This window comes from Schistocerca serialis, chromosome 3 (assembly GCF_023864345.2).
Source record: "Schistocerca serialis cubense isolate TAMUIC-IGC-003099 chromosome 3, iqSchSeri2.2, whole genome shotgun sequence".
NCBI lineage: Eukaryota > Metazoa > Arthropoda > Insecta > Orthoptera > Acrididae > Schistocerca > Schistocerca serialis.
In genome coordinates, this window is record NC_064640.1 from 805730735 (window position 1) to 805752128 (window position 21394).

Here is a 21394-nt window from a genome sequence, read left to right on the forward strand (position 1 = left end):
GATATTACTCCCGCACGCCTCTAGTACGCATTGCCGGTACTTTAAATAACCGGCGCTGCATATCCGAGGTGCTGGAGGCAGTTGTCCGTCCTTACGTTCAGGGCTCGGCCACAGCCATATTTCAACAGGATAATGCGCGACCACACGTGGCACGCATTGTCCAAAGGTTCTTCGTCAATAACCAGATTGAAGTGCTTCCCTGGCCGGCTCGCTCTCCGGATCTTTCGCCGATAGAAAACATGTGGTCCATGGTTGCTCAACGAGTGACCCAGATTACATCCCCAGCTGCCACACCAGATGATCTTTGGCAACGTGTGGAAGCTGCTTCGGCTGCTGTACCCCAGGAACACATCCAACGTCTCTTTGACTCAATGCCGAGACGTGTGGCAGCGGTGATCTCCAACAATGGCGGCTACTCTGGCTACTGATTCTGGTAGGAACAACATGTCACAGACGTCTGTAAACGTAATCATTTGGTACTTGGTCAACATGTTATCTACAAAATAAATTTTGTTGTGCTACCTCTTGTCTTTCTTGCTGTTGCATTTATGGTGGCCAGCAGTGTATTTGTGCAAATAAAATAACGATTTGTGCAAAAATAGTCTTATTTATGAGGTGTGGTGTGTTTCATTTAATTTAGCAGTGCCTTAATAGACTCTACCAAATCAAAGAACCACACCAAATATGGGTACTATTTGTATTAACAACTGTTTCAGCTTTAGACAAAAACATTGATTTTTTTATGTAGTAAAACGTTTTGATAACATGGCAGTGTACCAACTTTATTTAGCCACATTACTTCAATAGCAGAAAATGTTGTTCTACTCTGTTTTCTAGTAGAATTACCCTTTTCGTAAACATCACAGTAGTGTCAGAACAACTTCCGCCTGATAGCGAGAAAGTTAGGGTTAGTGCTTCAGAGCAACAACATTGTCTCCCACCTACTATTATTCACTGAAGTCTGTGATCTATATGTGCCTATTCAAGCTACGTTTCACACAGTAAGATTAACAAGAAAGTCAGTATTTAAAAACATGGTGATGCCTCCTCAGCTACACAACATAACTCTTGTGTTTCTCAAGTATCAGTAGTATCTACATAAGCACATCCATATTTATCATACAATAATAGCTATATATATGTATGTAATAGGAGCAGAACAGGAATCTAGTCAATGAATCAACATAGTTGTAGAATGTGTGGAAGGAGTACCTGGAATGCTGTGTTTTATCTTTCCTTGAATGTCAATTTATTTTCAGTGCCCTCCTTTATTTCAGATTGTAGTTAGCTGAAGATAACTTAAACTGAAATATCGTTTATTTTACGTCTGTGAAGTACCATTTTTCTGAAATTGATGGCTTATTACGACTGTTTAATCAGAGTTCACTCAGCCGCATCTATAGCAGAAAACATTCTTCACTCTTATCTCCCATTGGGACAACAAGTTTCCATTTTTTAGTGAATGCTTCAGAGCAAAAAAACTGTACACTACCTATAATTATTCCTATAACCATATAAATTATTTGTGCTTCCTCAAGCTAAGTTTAACACAGTGAAATTAATAGGGTAGTCAGTCTTTTTAAGAAAGCTGTAGGATGAGGCTGTTGTGTTTCTCACTTATTAGTATTATCTACATAATCACATCCACATCTGTCATAAAATAACTGTTATCAGTGTGTCATAAGAACAGAGGTGCTTGTCACTCAGCTAACAGGGAATCTTTAGTTACTGAATCTACATAATCATAACAGTGGACGGAGAGGCTAACTAGTTGTGTTTTTAAGTTTCTCTTGAATAGGCAAACAAATTGTCTAATGTCATTCGTTTTCTTTCTTTCAGAAATGACTGTTCAACCAATGAAGCAGCTACTCCTGACACTCAATTATTTTGCCTCTGATAATTTTCTCTGTCCATTGGAGACTTCATTTGTATTGAGAAGAGGACAGCCAGCAGCATTATTCAAAGGATGTGTATGACACTGTTCAACTTATACACGAGGTAGTTTTGCTAATTACTTCAGTTGTCTGATATAATTAAGTGAAAATAAAATAAACATATGTGTATGGAATAACATACTTTTATTCTGAAATCATTTGTTTAATTTGTATTATCTGATCCTAATTTTGAACTTTATGCCCTTTCTTTTTAAACCAATACAGTTCTTCCTCCCTTCTCTGTTTCTTGTTATACTACTTTTGAAGCAGCACCATCTGCGTCTCTGCTAATTTTCCAGATTTCAGAACAGGTATTTTTATTCTCAAAACAAAACTGACAGTAGATATAGCTGCTAAAGAGGATTGCAAAAGCCAAGTATGGAATAGATATTGTTGCTCAAACATTTAGGATGAGACACAATAAAAGCTTCCAGTTTGGATATGTGTCATATGTGCATTTCTACTCCAGGATTACAAAAAAGATTATGGTTGTTTATTGTAAAAGTTGGCATCTTATTTCTCATATATGTGTTTGATATAATTAAAAAGTTTTTCAACATTGCGGCATACAAAGACATGGCTGAGGTCGACAATGAAGGACGATCAAGTTAATGGCTTACCTCTGTTGAACACTCACCCTGACATTGATTGTCCTATTGACGATGTAATTAAACAATTTGCCAGGAAGATTAGGCGCACAGAACTCATCATTTAAGGAAGAGAAACGCAACTGTAACTTTTTTGTATCATAAGATGGCATTGTCTTGTATATGTGTATAATCAGTTTAAATAAAACTTTCTTAAACTTTGCATGTGACTTGATTAATTTTTATTGTGGTAAAAGTAAAGGTAGCTCAAGATATCTTTAGTGCCCCCTCCTTGCGGTTTTTCTGTATCCGCCACTGCTACTGACTTGCCCAAATCTCAGCACATACTGTACCTCACTAGATTTACAACCAGCTAATGATAAGGCCATCTGTGTAGCTGATTACTGGGCAAAAATATTTAAACTTTCAATTTTATTGTGGTTGACTTATACCATATTTTAATGTATGGTGCTCTGGACACAGAAAATAAATCAATTTGCCACAACTTATAGGTGTGAAAGTGGGTTTGCGACTGTGATAGCCACGAAAACAAAAGCATTTATTATGTGCATTGACTGGGATAAAACCGAATCTGTAAAAGATTGTTAGAAATAAACAATACCAACCATCTCATTGGTTGCCCCATGATTTTATAAATAGGGATATTTCAAGCATTTTTTACCATCGTTTAGATAATAAATTATTTTGGTAGTGTTGGTTTCAATATCATCTCATTCAGGGGTAATAATCTCAGAAAGACTGCGAACCACTGATCCAACCAAACAATTTCATCATTGTGAGCTATCCTAGCATCTGTCTTAAAGTCAGTTTTGTTACATGTCTTAAAAAATTCTTGATGATTAGGATGATACAAACTATTTTAATAAAGATATAAATGACTAATTTTATACCAGTTTAAATATCCTGGAGCCAAAATATAGTTAGCAATCATTAGAGCTGTTTTTCCGCATCATCTTAGACTAATAGCTGTAAGTCGTATTGAGATTAATAGAAGTATACTACACATACTTTCTGACTACTACCGTGGAAGTCTTATATTTGGTTTCATACTCATTTTCACTTAATTATCTGAAATTTTTATTTATAAATGAGTAGACTGTTTGTGTTTGAGTGGCTCTGAGAAAAAGATTGACTGTCCCATTAACAGGTGATTTCAAAACCGTCACATTAATTACTATCGAATGTATGATGGAAAATTTAATAAAAAGCTTATTGCTAACTATGCTTCATAACTTTTTGAATTCATAGCAATAAAGAAAGGGAACATCCCCAACTTCAGCTGATGCCACTGTCTGAAGATGGCCTAAGCCTAGGCCGAAACTGGTCATTTTAATAAAGTACCATAGCGATCTAGGCTGTTTTTTCATTGATTATATATTAAATTAAGTGATCCTTATGTTAATGCTATTTTTCATTGATTTCACCAGAAACTGGAAAACTTCTTGGCTGATGATACATATTAGTGTGGTAATAAAATGGAAATACCGTGTGCCTAAGGCCTCCCGTCGGGTTAACCGTTCGCCTCGTTCAAGTCTTGCGAGTTGACGCCACTTCGGCGACTTGCGTGTCGATGGGGATGAAATGATGGTGAGAAGGACAACACAATACTCAGTCCCTGAGCGGAGAAAATCTCAGACCCAGCCGGGAATCGAACCCAAATAACTTGAAATGGGACATCACTGAAGGAAGTTGATATTAGTTACAAAAGATCGTAGTCGTCATTTTTATAGCGCATGTACTTCGTGTTTTGTTTCACTAAAATTACCCGTAATACAGCCAAAGTTTTCAATAAGCACACCGTGTCCTTGTCTATTAACAATAATCACAAATGCAATAAGATTCAAAAGGTATTCGTTTACTCGGCATTTGTTCTTCGATTTCGGATCTGTCACACAATAATAACAGCTGTGATGGCAGTATCTGGTAGCTGTTAGCAAATCGAATATCTGGAACGCTGAGTGGTTCAGCGAATAACAAGTACTGGAAATGACGCAACATTTCGATGATTTGTGTCGAATCCTGTAGCCCAGTATGCTACAGTCGATTAATGCGAGAGTAAATCGCGAACGACAAGAGATGGTTAGAATTTTAAAAACGATTTCGCATCTACTTGAAAAGAAATATTTCATTCCCTCTATTCCTTTGGACTTACTTTTCAGAGAGGGATACATATTGTCAACGTAGTAGAAACATAGCAAAATCGCTGGAAATAGTTTTGATATTTACACTTATACTTAACTTCAGTGTACATGTACCTCGGAAAATTATTACTGCATCAAGGCAACGCATTGCGTTTTACTTTGTCTGGTTGCTATTGTCTACTATTTGAATGTAACCGTCTAAAACACACGTGAGCAATAATTTGGTTCGTCTGTTGATATTTGTAGCAGTTAATAACTATCGAATCGGAGGGCGTGGTTAACAGCTTACAACAGAATGATACCAGGAAGTAGTAGCTTCCGTGTGAGTCACTTGTAATCTCATATCGAAATTTTACGACTGTCACCGGCTCACAAGCAGCAACTCTGGTGAGCAAAGTAGTTGGTACATTGTACCGGTAGATGTCGACGTAGTCGTAATTCGTGTTGTGGCAGGGAGTTGTAGCTTTAAATATTATTTACATATTTTGTTTCTTTTTTTGTGTGTCTTCGTTATTTTCCAAGCTGTTGTTAGTGACACGTTGGAAATCAGAAAAACTACGTGGATATTTTCGTATTTTGGAGGAGATGGCAGCAGATGGAGATGAACTAATATCAGACCAAGAGAAGGTTTGTAGTTGAAAGTTGTTTCCAAATGAATTAAACTTATTTCGGGACATAGAAATATAGTGCTGCCCTGTACTTCGGTGTGGTTCCTGTGAATTATGTTGTTCTATTGTCGTCCGGTATCGCCAGTGATGCCGTCGTAGGTTCCGCTCTTCATCGACGAATAATTTTCATTTTACGAACTTGGCTTGATGTCTGGTTATACAGACATATGATTCAATTTCCCTTCGTCTCATCGACTAACATACTGTTCCTAAAAGCATATAACGATTTTTTTTTTCCTTCAGTGCGAACAGCAGTGCCCAACTTCAGTGACCTAAATGTCAACGTGATCATGCCCTAACATCCAGATGACTTAACTGATGAAAAATGACATATTAATTTGGAACATGGTGGTTTCGTTGTGAAACGAACCTGTTACTGTTTTGTTAACGCACTGTTTGTAGTAACACACTGAAAGCACAGTTGGGCGGTGCCGCTATGTTCCGCCTCCATTTATCAGCACTAGATTTCCGTGCTACATACCACGGTTCGTGTTAGCAATTGCAGCCAAATATGTATTATGGTATTTTCACCCAGGAGATATGAACCAAACGATATAGTACAGTGTGCTAATTGATACTATCACACTGTAGCGTATTCCAAATATTAAATTCTGCAGTTTGTTTGCGTCAAATGATACATCTAGTTGCAGCTCCAGTCATTTAGACAAAAACCTTTCAAATTAGGATAAAATTATGCCCAGGCACAGAGACTTAGTATTGAATATTCTAGTTGAGATGAATGTAATTAACGTAGTTATCTGCTTTGCTTGACAGGCAAAAGCTGTTAATAACTGCTTCTTAACTCTTGCATATTAGTCATGCCGATTTCCGAGTGCATAAGTACAGTACAGATCTTTGAGATGATGGGTTTAGTAATTTAGGCTTACAGCATTTAATTCTTCCTCATTTGAACGTGTTTAAATTGTTTTAGAAGCTTCATCACAGTTGCTTCGTTGACATACTAGACCATGCACAGTAGCAACAAGCAACCTTTACTGCTGAACATTTTGCCTTATTGTACACTCTGATCATAAATTCATGAACAAAATTGTTTTTTTATCATCCATTTAACTTTTTGTATGTACCTTACTCAGTGTGATAGATGCATGTGAATTTCAGTGTCATTGTAAAATAATGAAAAGGGCCTACATAAAAGTAGATCATGTTAGTAAAATAGCATAGTGAAATACTGCATCCTGTACATATGATTAAAGGGCGTGTTGCATCATCGTGATACAGAACCTTAAAGAAATTCTCTCTTTCAAAATTTCCAGTCAAATATACGTCTTCCAGACCCAAAAATCCCAAAATTCTGGATGTGTCAAACTTTACATGTCTTCAGTATGTCTTTCAAAAAATGTGACTAATGTTTATTTTTGTTTTGCAGCCAGTTTTTTAGAAAACGACAAACATCAAAAACGACAAACATTGGCCTGACCTACCAGATATTGCTGATGGAAATATGATCAACTGTCACTTTATTCATATTACAAATGAAACATTCTTAAAACAAACACACACACACACACACACACACTTACTCACTCTGAGATTTGGGGGGGGGGGGGGCGAATACTATAAGCTGTTATATCCTGTAGCCGCTTAAATGGATTGTGTATAAGCTGTTCTTGTTTTACTCAATATGTAAGGACATGTTACGTAACTTCCAAAAAAGTCATGCAGTGTATTGGGGAGATGGTAATATGTTGGAACAGGTGAATTTGCAGAGCCTGCATGTGCAGTGTCGTTGCAGTTGCGCATCATATCTGCTATTTTCAACCATAAAACATGTTATTTTCACCATCTCCACAATTGTAGGAGTATTTGTCATATTTGTTAGGCTTACATTACAATAAACCAAACTGGCTTTATCTCCATGCTTTCTGAGAAACATTGGCCATCCCCTTGCTAATTGTTCACGTTGTTTGTTCTTGAAATATTTGATGTTGTGTGAAACTCTGCTGAATTGTATCAAGGAATGCAAATAATGGAATGTTTAGTGTTTTCACTGCCAAAATTATTGAGGCTCTAGGAGTGTCTGGGGACATTTTGTTATACAAATGCAATGTCAATTGAAAGAAGTTAAATTTCTAAAGCAAATTTTTCACAGTAGGTGGTGTGATCTCATGAGATGTAAAATGCATGCCATTTCATGTCCTTAACCATGTTTGATTGACTCTGCAGCTATTTTCTTCTGCACCTGTGATGCTAGACTGTCACATCGAGGATCTGGAGTTTGAACCTAAGTACTATTAAAGAATTTACTTTGCTGTGAGAACTGGAATGAAGCCCACCCAGACATGAGGACAGTTAAGGACCTACTTAAACTAAAAGTAGAAACTCTGGTTTTGAATAATAAGGTAGAGAGGGTGGTAGTTAGACCACATGCCATTCCATTACTGTTACCCAGCAACAAACAGTAGTAGGATTTCAGACATATTTCCTATAGGGTAATAACATCACAGATTTTACTGTTAAGTGGGTATCTCATTGGGTCTTACGGTAGTCAATAAAGTATACCCTCAACAGTCATAGTTTCTTATATTGTAGTTTTATCTTTCAAGTGTAAAACAAACTGTTAAAAAAAAACAGCAAAACTAAACCGAAATAGTATGTTACTTGCTCCAACTAAATTAGGCAAGATCAATAAGATGCTATAAGTGGTATGATATGTTTGTTTGTATTTAATAATACATAATTTCTTAGTTAGTTCCTTTGTGATGTGTGTACTATAGTTTGTCTAATACATATTAAGATTTCAAGAAATGGGATAGTGACCCCAGTTTTTTCCTTTAACTTTTTAAATGAATTCAAATGAAGACAGACTGCAGTGTGGTCATAACAAGCAGTTATTCCTCAATTTGTCCCCATAAGGCACTAGTGCAATTCAGACCCAACACAGTGGTATCAGTCTCTCCCTAAAGAGAAATACACCCATTGTTTAAAATTCACAAAAACATGTGCAACCTGGCATACAAAGTGTATCTGAACACTTTCCTGAAGAAGTGCATTGCAAACTTGTCATTGATGATTTGAGAGATTGAATTGGTGCATTTACTTATTTACACAGTTTGAGGTACAATACATTTAAAGGTAAGTTGTTAGGAAAAAGTAGTTTCCATGACATTTTCCTATAAATTAAAAAAAAATTGCACCTTGATACCAGTTTCACTGTATTATGAAATTAGTGTGTCCTGGCATATTAAAACTGTGTGGTTGATCATGACTCAAACCTGTGATCTTTGCCCTTTTGTGGCAATTGCTACATCAACTAGCAATCCAAGCATATCTCATGGTCAGCCCTTACAGCCTCACTGTTTCAGTCGATACAGCACTTGCCTGAGAAACACTGGACTCGCATTCGGGAGGACGATGGTTCAATCCCGCGTCCGGCCATCTTGATTTAGGTTTTCCATGATTTCCCTAAATCGCTCCAGGTAAATGCCGGAATGGTTTCTTTGAAAGGGTATGGCCAACTTCCTTCCCCATCCTTCCCTAATCTGATGGCCTTGCTGTCTGGTCTCCTCCCCCAAAACAACCCCAACCCTTGCCTGAGATAGGCACAGGTCCCAGTTTTGAGTTGTGGTCGAGCACAAAGTTTCAGTGTGCCAGGAAGTGTTTCATATTCGCATACTCTACACTGCATATTAAAATTCATTTCAGTATGAAATTTAGTTCAGAATAATAATGCATATTGATAAGACAACAGTTTAACTGATTACCAGTTTTGACTCTTGCCGAGGGCAATCTTTCATATAAGTAGCAGTTGCAAAAATAGTCCAGATGTTCTTAATTTGTCTTAAAAAATAAGCAAATAATAGTAGCATGGATTTATTCTAAAAATGTGAATATAAAATTGTTATTTGCATATTCATTAATACATTTAGCAAAATAATTAATTTTGACCAGAGTTTTATTATGACAGTCATTATTCTTCTTTCAGGTTCGCATAGTTTCCGATTTTATTCTGCATTCACCACCAGGAGAATTCAATGAAGTGTTCAATGGTAAGCTTGCACCAAGTTTTTTAAATGTTACATAAAGTTCCATAATGTAATATTTTTGTGACATTTTTTGGGCATATTTATTGAGAAGTGTTAACTTTGTGAAAATAACAATTGCTTGCCTGCTTGTAACTGTAATAGGGACTGAAAAATGTAACATCTTGTTCTGATGAGAGACATTTATTGTTAGGAAATAGTTGTACAACAAATGATTGTAGTAACTGCCATGTGTATTGTGGCTTAGTTGATAGCTCTAAGTCTTCCATGAAGTTTGCTGATAAACTTGCAGCAGACTACTCATCATATCTGTTTTTCTGTGGAAGAAGATTCCAAGATAAGAAAATTATACTATGTCTTATTGCCTACGTAATTTTTTTGTTGTCTGTGATGAACTGCCATTAACAGAGCATACAATAATATCAGTAAGTAGTGGACTTTACTTCATAAAATAATGCCTAGCTGTGACACTTAAGCTTACGAGGACAACCCTTCATCAAAAATCAGAGGGGGTTTAACATCAACGACCCACTTCCATTCTGCAGACTCTTGTTGCATGCAACACCAGAAGGTACCTCATGTATGTGATGTACTGTTGACATATGCAAGTGGAAAAATAACAGTGCAGTGCTGAAGCAGTGGTCTCACATCAGTTTGGTACTAGTGTCATATTTGACGATTCGTATATTACCACAATCTGAGAACCACAAGTACCTAATGTAGCCTGCTTTATATGTAATACAATATTGCAGAAATTAAAAAAAATAAAAAATAAAAAAACCAAGCTCACATGTTGCACAGAAAGCCATACTATGTAATGGGTATTTGTTAGGAGCAAGTGCGCCCAGAGCCTTTTCCTTTTGTGGGGAAATCTCAAAGGTATGTAATTATTTAAAGGGAAACTAAAATGCCCCACTCTGCATCCCAGATGCCAAGGGGGGGGGGGGGGGGGCGGGAAGACACGACGACACTACACATAATATTATATTACAAGTCTAGGCTGAGTTGCAGGCCTGTATGACCACCGCCAACTGCCCTATGGTCAACCATGTCGGCATGTAAATAGCCTCGTCAAGTCAAGAACATTTCTCATTGACCTTCCCATTTCATTGACGGCAGATTTGAATATCGCTACTTACATGGCTTGCAACTTGCAAGAATGCTTGACCTTGGGTCTCGTTGGTGATCTGTCTAGTATTAATCAAGCTCCTCTATGGATTCTGATTTAATTGAAATTGTATTGGTGCTGTGTTTATGTGTAATGGTTTCATTTTCCATACAGTTTTTTTGGCTTGGAAACTTTGGTCTATACAATATATTAACATTCTCTCTTGTCTATTTATCTTTTGGAAAGATAGACACCACACAAAGTTGGAGCTGGATTTCAAATCAATGTCACAAGAAAATGCAAGGAAAATGATGAACAAGAACTGGTGTACTCGGCAAAAACAACAAGGTTAGAAATTGCTGCAGAGCCTGAACTGACCATAAAAAGGAACTATATGTGCTCAAAGAAACAAGCAAAATTAGTTGCTACAGAAGAATGAAAGAAGTGCCTGAACAAGTGGATTGATGAATTCAGAGAGGATGTAAATGGAAATAAGAAAATGCTTCTTGTATATGGGATGATGAAAAATAGGAAAAGAGATAAGAAACATACCAAATGATTACAGACAGGAATGGAAATCTTTATCATCGATGACAGTAAGACTAAAATAGCTTTGTTGTCTTACATTGATCAGTTGTTTAGTGTAAATTGTATGTGACATGCACAAGAAGACAGCCAGGAGAAAAGTGAGGTGATGGTCATAGAAAAACTCTGGGCCACCAATAGAACATAGTGAAATGGAGAGGAAACAGCTACTTCGAAAGACTCTGAAATGGGGTAATCAAAGTAAACATGCACTAGTTGTGAGAATACAAGACAAAATAACATACGGATATCCGTGATGAATGACTGCTAACAAGCTACCAAGATTAATATAGAATTTGAAACTCGGAGACAAAGAGTAAAAGGACAACCATGACTCAGGTGAAAGGATATGGGGAAATCTGCCACTGTCCAAGGAGAACAAACTTGGAGCAGGATCAGAGAAGTTTATAAAGGACCGTGATTGATAGAGAAGCCTCATTCACAGACCCATTGAATAAGATGGAATGACACGGGATATGATGAATGTATTTCGCTGTAGTCACACAAAAAGTATGACTAGGTTTAATATTTCATACCAAATGAAGTAGCTGCTAGCCTTACTGAACAAGTGAAATGTCAAATTTTGGTATGCACCGCTTTCACATCATACACTAGGTGCAAACTAAATAGGTAGTGCACTTGCTAAAATACTGCCCTCTTATTCAGGAAGGTGGGGACTCGTGTTCTGTCTGTCCATACTGACCTGATCCTTGCACAAACAAATTATTGCATTGTACTAAAAACAAAAAATTTGTGAATGTTGTTGGAAATTGCCTTTAATTCATAGCATTATTACTTAAATGAAATTTTCATATTTCTGGCAATTATGGGTAAGATGGTCATAGAGACGTAGGATGTCATTTTGGTAGACAGTGCTCCATGTGTTGTGGAGATGCATCCAATCTTGTTGGTAAAACAGACTGGAGCACATGCCGCCTTGTCATTGACCTGTAAATACCCAATGGGTGACAGGTTGGGGGATTTGATGAACATCTTGGAGAGCTCTTTGGGTGCTGTAAGATGTATGTGCACAGGCAATACCCTACTGAAAGAACACACGTCACTAGTGTTGAAAAAGTGGTATAATGGGTTGGTTGATTACACAATGTTCAGTGTCCTCCCAAAAACACGAGAGGCTACGACTCTCCACACCATAGTTCAGGTTGGTCCTGTGTAGTTTAATCCAATCTCATAGTTGGTCAGTGGGTGGTGTTACTCTCACAAATGACTAATACTATTTCCCCAGTACAATCTGGCCTCTTTACTAAACACAACTTTACATCATTCATTCCTCCTCTTGTCTGAATGATCGTGGAGTGTAAGTGAAAAACCAGGTAATTCCCATGTTTATAATCTAATTTCCATCAAACTGTTTCTGATTTAGCTGACAGTCTGGATGAAGAAATTGGTCTTAATTTGTATTGTGTTTGTGGCATGATCAACAATGAAAGCACATGTGACACTGCATTCAAGGTATAAATCTGTATTCGCTTGCTGCCTGGAGCTGTAATATTTTATACTTGCACTGATAGGGCCCTGTAATTCAGTTAAGTGCACAAATTGTGCTCGCTAACACTGTCCTGATGTGTGTGTAATGTTACTAATCCAGTATAGTGCTTGAAACAACAAACCACCCAAATTAATTGTCACATTTTTATGGGTGTACTTTTTCCATGTATGAATTAACATGACTGTACATAAGTGTAAAATAATGTACAATTTTTTTACAGAGGAAAATCTTTACTTTGATTCGTTGCTTTGGGATAAAATGGTATGCATTGCATTTATTTTGATTCTAATTTTTTGCCAATGTACTTTGGGATGGGATATTCTGTTGTTTTTTATCATAGAAAAGGCCCTCCATTCGGTAGAATACTGGCTGTTACGTCTCCAGTAGAAACTTGCAACATGTTGGAAGTTAATGTCCTTGTAATAGAGAAAATGTTGTTGGGTTTATATGCTAACTGCACTTGTAACCAAGCAATGTGGCACAGTGATTAGGATGCTGGACCCACATTCGGGCGGACGATGGTTCAAACCTACATCCGGCCATCCCAATTTGGGTTTTCTGTGATTTCCCTACATCAGTTCAGGCAAATGCTGGTGTGTTTCCTTTGAAAGGGTAGGGCTGACTTCCTTCCCTATCCTTCCCTAATCTAATGGGATTGACCTACTGTTTGGTCCCCTCCCCCAGCCACATTTTCATGCTATTTTGATTGATAAATTTGGTGTGTAGTCAAAAAAAGAGTAGTGCCTGTATGGAGTCGGTATGTTCTGCCCTTCCCATGCCAAAGTTATAACCCAGCATACAAGAATAAACTCATCTACACACTTTGTCACTTTGGTTCCTAGTTAAGTGTGTGTGATCTGCAAAATTTGAGTTCATACTTGTACATCTCAACATGTAGGAAAGGATGATGTCATTGAAAGAAATAAAATATCATTGGCAGAATTCATATATGAGGCAGCTTAACTGCACATTCAAATAGCACCATTATCTGAAAAGACAAAGTTGATAAAAAATGCATGAAAACTAACATTAGTACAATAATCAAATCATCTAAACAAAAATGATGATGTAACCTATGTAGCAAAAGATAAATTAATAAATAAAGAGAGAAGTGTGTACAGGAGTTAAGATATGAGAGGATTAACTGAGAAAGGGGGTGTGATGAATTGAGCCTGTCTTTCGTAGAGATTGAACATCTGAGGTAATGGAATGTCTAGCATTTGTAACAGAGCAGAAAATAGTAGTGTTTTCTCAGCAAGATGGTGTTGTTGAGTAATACTGGATTTTGTTATTTTACATATTTGCTTATAAGTAAATGTAGTCAGTGAATAATAATGTTTACATTTTAGCTGTGGTCAACTTTAGTTTCAAGATCCTTCCTTCCAGATTCCAGTATCCACAAAGAATATTACTCTACCTCTCTCCATTATAGACCCTCAATTAACACACAAGTTTTGTTTTTTCTTGTGTGAAACAGAAAGGTATAATGTAGAAGATCTCAAAGTATCTTATTAACTCACTCCATGACACTTTTGTGAGAAATCTTTAAACGATCTGTTGCATGAATAACATAATTCTGAGGAACTGTCACAAAATTGAATTTACTTGCCTACTATCTTCCCAAATCAATAAATTGCCTTATACTTTTTTTAAATTTTTGGCCTTTCAGTTTATCATCTGCTTCTTGGTGTCATGTGTTCATGGTGTATAACCACCTCGGATTGTTTCATTTGAAAATCACATACCTACTTAATGAGTCAACATACTCAGACATCATGCGCATCAGAATGTACCTGCATGTTGACATGTTCAATGAGGGGGAAGAATTGTGTATCCCAGTAACTCTGTGCACTAATCTACCTGGATTTACAGCACCTAATATTGCCTGACAGACCTTTGCTCTAGGGTTCTTCACTTTAAGGCTGATCGTAACTGTTGGTCTAATATCTCCCACCTCTTCCCAAATTCCCCTGTTCTCCCTTTCTCAAAAGTGTCTGTTCACTCTCATCATTAGTGTGTGATGTTCAGTGTACACAGCATTGAAGTTGGAACTCTATGCCAAGCAGAATTATTCCAGTATAAATCTCCAAAATGATAAGAAGCTAAAAGTTAAGTATGTCAATTGTTGAGGTGTGGTAGTGTGTTTTCACCATATATTGATATATGGAGATACATATATTCACATATGAACTTTGTTATTAATATCCTTTCCAATTCAAATATAATAGCAAAGTGCATAGCTACTACACTTGAAGATTTTCACTATTCTGGGTTAAATTTGACTTCAGCACAGAAAGGGGTGAATTAAAATATTTGGCCATTTACCAAATAGCATTAAAAGTCTGGCAGATAGCCAGCCATCATTTAAAAATAAATTAAAAGAATTTCTGAATGACAGTTTGTTCTACACAGTGATATGCAGTAGGAAAAAAGAGGAGGTGGTTATATAGTGTAATGAAAACTTATGTTAAACTGACACGCTCCACATCATCATGAAATGTTGTGTTCATGATTTATGGGACAAGTATTAATGTAGTGTAATGCAAATAAAAAGGTTTTGCAGTAAATGTGTATCTATATTTGTATGTCTCTATTGGACTTTTAGTAGCTACTCAGTTCATAAATTACTTATTGCGTCAAAGCAGCTGTTGTTAATTCGCAGTAACATTTATCTAAAAAATAACATGGTAGGTAGCATGATATATGAGAATTAGTGTAATGTTTTTCATGATGCATTTTGTCTACTTGCCACCTGTGTAACTTCTGATATTTATTGGCACTGTTGCAACCAGAATAGAAATGGGTGCCAATCCATCACCATTACTGTCAAAATATCCTGTTGTGTTCACCAAACTAATTGTGATTTGAACCAGTACTGAGAAAGCTGTGTGACTGGAATAAAAAACCCCACCTAATCCTAACTTGTGTTTCAGATTTTACTAATTTTTTTAGTGTCTGGAGTGTATGAACTGCTCTGTATAGTACAGAAAGTATCTTTTATTAGCCAAACACTTTGCTTAGATAAATTAGTATGCACTATGAAATATGTCTTTTTGACAGTTATTGACTCAAGTGAAATTGTAGCATATATGACTTAACCAGCAAAGTTGCTTGTTGTCATTTTAATTGGGTACTCTATCAGTTGCCAAAGTCAATAAATTATGTTTGTAATTACAATCTATTCTGGGTAAGAAATTACTTACTTAGAAGAAAAGAAAATAGAGAAGATATTCAGAGGTGCACATATTGGCATTTACTTCCAGAAACTCATCTGTGCCTGGAAGGAAGCAAAAGTGCAATTTTCAACAGATTGATATGTCAATATGTATTGAATTTGACAGCTAAAATTTGAGAATAAAGCTATGAAATTAGCACCATTATTGGTTACTTCAATGCACAATTAAGTATCATGGAAAGTGGTTGTGTGTGTAAGCTGCCATGAATGTAACTGTAATGTGCTATGATAACAGTGTGCCATGGTATAAAATATTAATTTTTGTACCAATGCAAATGACAATTTTTATAGTCAAATTCATGTTATGGTGCAATGAGTTGCTAGTTAATAAATTAAGAAAGTTACACATGTTTCTAAAATTAGCTTATACAGTCAGTGAACTTCTACAGTGGTTATCTCCTGGTGTGCACCTAGACGGTACTGCACTGCAAACACTCCATCGGGAGTGTCAGCATGTACATGGAATTACGTCACAATAATAAATAATCTTAATTCAACAGAAAATATTTCATTCAGTAAATAAACTGTCACCCCAAACCAGTGAAAGTAATCTGTTAAAAAAAAAGCAGATAATTTTATATATATTGACTTGTATGTATACAATATCAGAGTTACAAATTACCAGGTAATGACTCACTAACATAGAATACAATAAATGTTCTAATTTTATTGTTGCCACAATAATGAAAAGTGGTTTAATACACAGAAAGATGTAAACAATCATTCAATAACATTTTTATGAAGGAAGTATTGTTTTACTTCAAGGACAGAATAGTTTAAAAAAAGGTCTGTCTGAAAACTTTGAATGAATAATTAAGATAATGGGTCACAGATAACACATTAGCAATTGGGGGGAGGGGAGGTATATTTACCAGGCACAATTATTCAATTGATGTGAGATTTTGTTTGATGTTAGTCAACCACAGAACTATTCAAACCACTACACTTTGTAAGAGCTTGTGCCATGGGCCTTTAACTTTCTTTATAAATTATAGTGTTTATTGTAGGAACTAATGTTTACAAATAACTGGAATAATGTCAGTTGATGTGAATATGTTTTGGGCAACTTTCATACCATCAGTAACAAGGACTATTTATGGGCAGGATTGACACCATAAACTTAAAATTTAAGATAAGTTTTGCACCCTTGTATTATTACTATTCATTTACTACAATTTGTGTGACTGTGTGCTTTTGCCATAGGATGAGTGGTGAGTCATGTGCAAGTCAGTTAATATTCACTATAGCGTATAGTGTTGCATAATGACTTTAAAAAAAAAGTGTGAGGCACAGCCCACTGATAATAAATTCTAAGCCAGTGAGTAGTGCTTCCATGAGTTTATAGAAGTCATGAAGCTGAGACATTAATTGCTAACAGTTGTCTGGGAGCCATGTCAAAATGTTTGTATGTACTTTGAAGAAGAGCTGTAATAGGAAAGAGGTCATGCCTATTGTCCACAGTTTGCTACTGTTAATTTATATATGTGGTCAAAAAGTTGTTTGTCTCCTTCCAGAAATCAATGTAAATAGGGTAAATCCTTTTTCTAACATGTGTATCTCTGTTTGGGTAGATTCTATAATGAGTCTACATCTACGTTTATACTCCGCAAGTCACCCAACGGTGTGTGGCGGAGGGCATTTTAGGTGCCACTGTCATTACCTCCCTTTCCTGTCCCTAATGTTGTTCCCGAGACCAGTCAAAATTTGTAACTTCTAGGGCTCTTGTTTTGTGACTCGGATTTTAAAATCAAGATATAACATTGGATTCTTATTAAAAAGAAATGAAATTCATATTTTTCCTTTTACAGTTATTTTAGGCATTGAAGTAAAATTTACCAATTAGTCTTTTAAAGCAATGGCAAATTTCTCTCCCAGTCCTAAGCTTGTTGGCTCAGTTCCCCCTCCCCCCCCCCCCTCCCCCTCTGTGCCATCTCAACATTGCACTAAGAAGCAAATAAAGAAAAATGCACACAGTAAGCTACTGATTTAGAGTAAAATAAATGAGACTGGGCACATGAATTTGAGATAAAATGGATCAATGGAAAAGGCCATGAATTAGTTTGCCAGAAAGTCATAAATGGGTGAATTAGTTTGCATAAGGAAAGTGAAATTTTGGAAGCATTTACAGTTCCACACACTGAAGTACCTAGAGCAAAATTTATCATATGCTCCCTCCTTTGACTGTGCAGTACTCATAACTGAGAGTTCATTGTCTCCATATTTGCGTCATGTAAGTAATGTGGTATATCATAAGTGGCCAGAGTCACTGCTAACATTTGACTCCCAATAAGCATAATAAATATGCTGACCAGAAGCTGCCTGAAAAATGTAAATTAATGTTGTATATTTGGGATACATTTTGTGTGTTAATGACGAACATAAAAACGTGTGTATAATTAAAAGCTTCTTTTTAGTGAGACACAGAAAAGTATCCTTGGTGAAACTGAAGCATGTGCAGTGAAAGCCAGAAATATAAATCCCATATTCAGAAGCCGTTTTAAGAGGATAATCAGTTTCATTTTGTTACTTAAAAAAGATTGCTGCACAAATATAGGTTATATAGGGATAAAGATGAGAAAGTGCACATTATAGTTCCACTCAGAAACAACAAGAAAATGTGTCCATCTGACATTCCTTCACATATGCTTGTTGAGAAAAAAATCCTAGATGCATTGAACATTAACAGTTACATTTGATGGGCAACAATGGCATTCTGTGAGCAAGAGTAACAAGATTATTGGTATCCGCACTTTATACAGCTTTCTGCCTTATAAAATGAAAATTACTTTTGGATGCTTTTGTTTATAGATGAGCATAATTCTGGCTATGTTGCTTGTGATACCTAAATTTATGAAGCAAATGAATGCTTCCAAAAAAAATGTAAATAAATACAACACTAAAAAAGAGAATGTTTTAACTCTTGTTACTAGACTAATGTGCGATTTAGTACCAGAATGGAGTGCACCACTGCTGAAGATTTGTTTCACAGTCGAAAGATTGTGTCTCATTCCAAGGAAAGTCAGTATGGTAAAGATTTGAAAAATTCTGTAGAAAATATAGTTTTTGTCCAACTGGAAATTTTGTCATTTGCTAATGAAGATTTAGATTATGAGAGGTTTTGCTGGCCTCGCCACAGCAGTTCATCGAACATTAGTGGTGTTAATCAATATTCCCTTGGATTTTGCAGCTGAAATTTTTTAACAGTGTGTTATTATTACCTATTGAACACAAACTTTGTGGTGGATGTTTATGTAAATCACTTTGAAAGTGTAGGGAGCCATCACAGTCTCCTACTTATATTGTTAGCTAGATGCAATATATGTCTGTACTTTCTCGGAGACACATTAGTTGCTTAGAGTTCCTTTTTTTCTGATATCAATTTTGCAACAGCTTCATAAATATTTGTCTGAGTTTGAAGCACTAGTTTATTTAGATTATGAATTGTGATAGTCTGTGAACATCAGTGATTATTTCAGAAATGCAGATTTCTTGTTCATAGTGATATAGCATTATAGGTCTGTGTAACATGCCTCACATTTATTCCTGCATTAACCACAAGCTATTGATTTTTATATAAATTTCATAAGGCAAGTTAAAGATGTCCTTTGCCCAAAGTTTTACTTGGACATCACAGTGCTTTTGTAGTCAGGATTCTATTGGAGGTGTTATGTCCTTGCCTTTCTACAATTTTTGAACTGACATATCCAGATGGTTATAAGGAATGTCTGTTTAATGTGGAGATGAACCATGGTAAAACATGGCAATTTTCACGTATGCATATCATTGTCAGGGGTGAAAGGAACAGTGAGTGGCAAAAAAAATTGGGACCAACTGTAGATTGAACTACAGCTTTTTTGTAGTTTGACACCCAGCAAGCTACTGAGTTAAATTTAATATCTGGATCTTTGGATTTGTAGGTTTGGCACCACATAAAATTCCACAGTCACACCTAATGAAGATTGCATGTGATCCTCCCCCCCCCCCCCCCCCCCCTCCTAGTTTGGTAGGCATTTTTACACTTGACTAATCACAGCACTAGTACCATCCAACCCTACAGAGCAATGTGGTATGCAAGTAACCTGCTTCGCTATTTAGACTCGGTAAAAGAGTTCAGTGGCACTGTGCTGAAGAGATTCATTGTTGCTTATCAGTATCAATGGAAATGTCTGAACAAACAAGATTAGCAAGTATTGGACATGTTTGGCCAGAACTGTGATTCTTCATCCATTGGGCACTAGGAAATACTGTTTATTTGTAGAGGAACTTTCTTCTGTTGCAGCTCATAGTTCTGTTAGAATTGATAGAAGAGTGAAATACCAGAAGACTGGCTACTTCAAGCAAATGGTAGATGCTGGAATGCAAGTTTGGTGATTTCACATCTTGGATCAGGTGCTGAGTTCCATACACATTTTTCACATTTTGCCAGAACTGTGCGACACTGAGAATTTCAAGCATTTTCATTTTGAAAGATAGTATCTTTGCTAAGAAACATCATTTGCATCATATGATGCACTTGGTCTCCAAAAATTTTTACACAAGCTTCAGCATAGTGAATCCTTTAAGAGTAACAATAGGAACACTGGTACTGGCTGAAATTGTGTCCCACAGCTTTCTAATGTCACATGAATGTTCAAGACCAGGAAGTTTAATCTAATCATTTTCTGCTTTGGCACTGTCAGAGAGGTGTAGTAGAGAGCAGTTCCATCTAATTAGTGAAGTTCTACTAACAGGAGATATGGACCTTTTTTTTACATGTTGTGTTGAGCAAGAACCAAGATTATTACTGATATGTACAGTAAACAAATGTTTAAAAGCCTAACGTAATTAGAATTTTTGTAGATCGTACACTAATATATTCAGTGCACTTCCACTTTTATTTCTGATAGTTTGTTTGGACTCTTGCTCATCACCTTCTATAATTTTCATTCTTTTCTAAAAAAATATACTTACTGTTGAATTTATCACAAAGGTAATGGTGTTTTTTAGTCCTCAGTCGTCTGACTTGCTTGATGTGACCTGCCATGAATTCCTCTCCCCTTCATCTAAAGGGTAGCACTTGCACAATATGACCTCAGTTATTTGTTGAATATATTCCAATCTCTCTATTCCCCTACAGTTCTTATTCTCCACAACTCAATTTAGTACCTGGAAGTTATTCCCTGATGTCTTACACACGTTCTGTCATCTTGTCCCTTCTTCTTGTCAGTGTTTCCCGTATGTTCCTTTCTTTGCGGATTCTCCGGAGAACTTCCTCATTCTTTATCATATCAGTCCACCTAATTTTAAATATTCCTCTGCAGCACTACATCTTAAACACTTCAGTTCTTCTCTGTTCCAGTTTTCCCCTACTCCATGACTCACTATCACACGATACTGTGCTCCAACATATATTCTCAGGATTTTCTTCCTTAATTTATGGCCGATGTTTGATGCTAGTATTCTTTTTTTGGCCCTGTTTGTGCTGGTCTGCTTTTTATGTCATCCTTGCTTTGCCTGTCATGGGTTTTTTGTTTCCAAGTTAGCAGAATTCTTTAATTTCGTGTACTTTGTGCTCACTAATGTTGATGTTACACTTCTCGCTGTTCTTATTTCTGCTACTTCATT

The 21394-nt window shown here is 36.4% G+C and overlaps 1 protein-coding gene across 1 annotated transcript in view; it reads left to right on the forward strand.

Moving 5' to 3' along the window:
* The first annotated feature begins 5069 nt into the window (after nucleotides 1-5069).
* The window catches only part of LOC126470655 (F-actin-capping protein subunit alpha), a 43278-nt gene continuing 26953 nt past the window's right edge, over nucleotides 5070-21394 (forward strand). Inside the window, exons 1-2 of the mRNA XM_050098641.1 lie at nucleotides 5070-5310; nucleotides 9295-9358. Coding sequence (XP_049954598.1) covers nucleotides 5269-5310; nucleotides 9295-9358 — 106 coding nt within the window. The 5' untranslated portion in view covers nucleotides 5070-5268. The remainder of the gene's footprint in view (nucleotides 5311-9294; nucleotides 9359-21394) is intronic.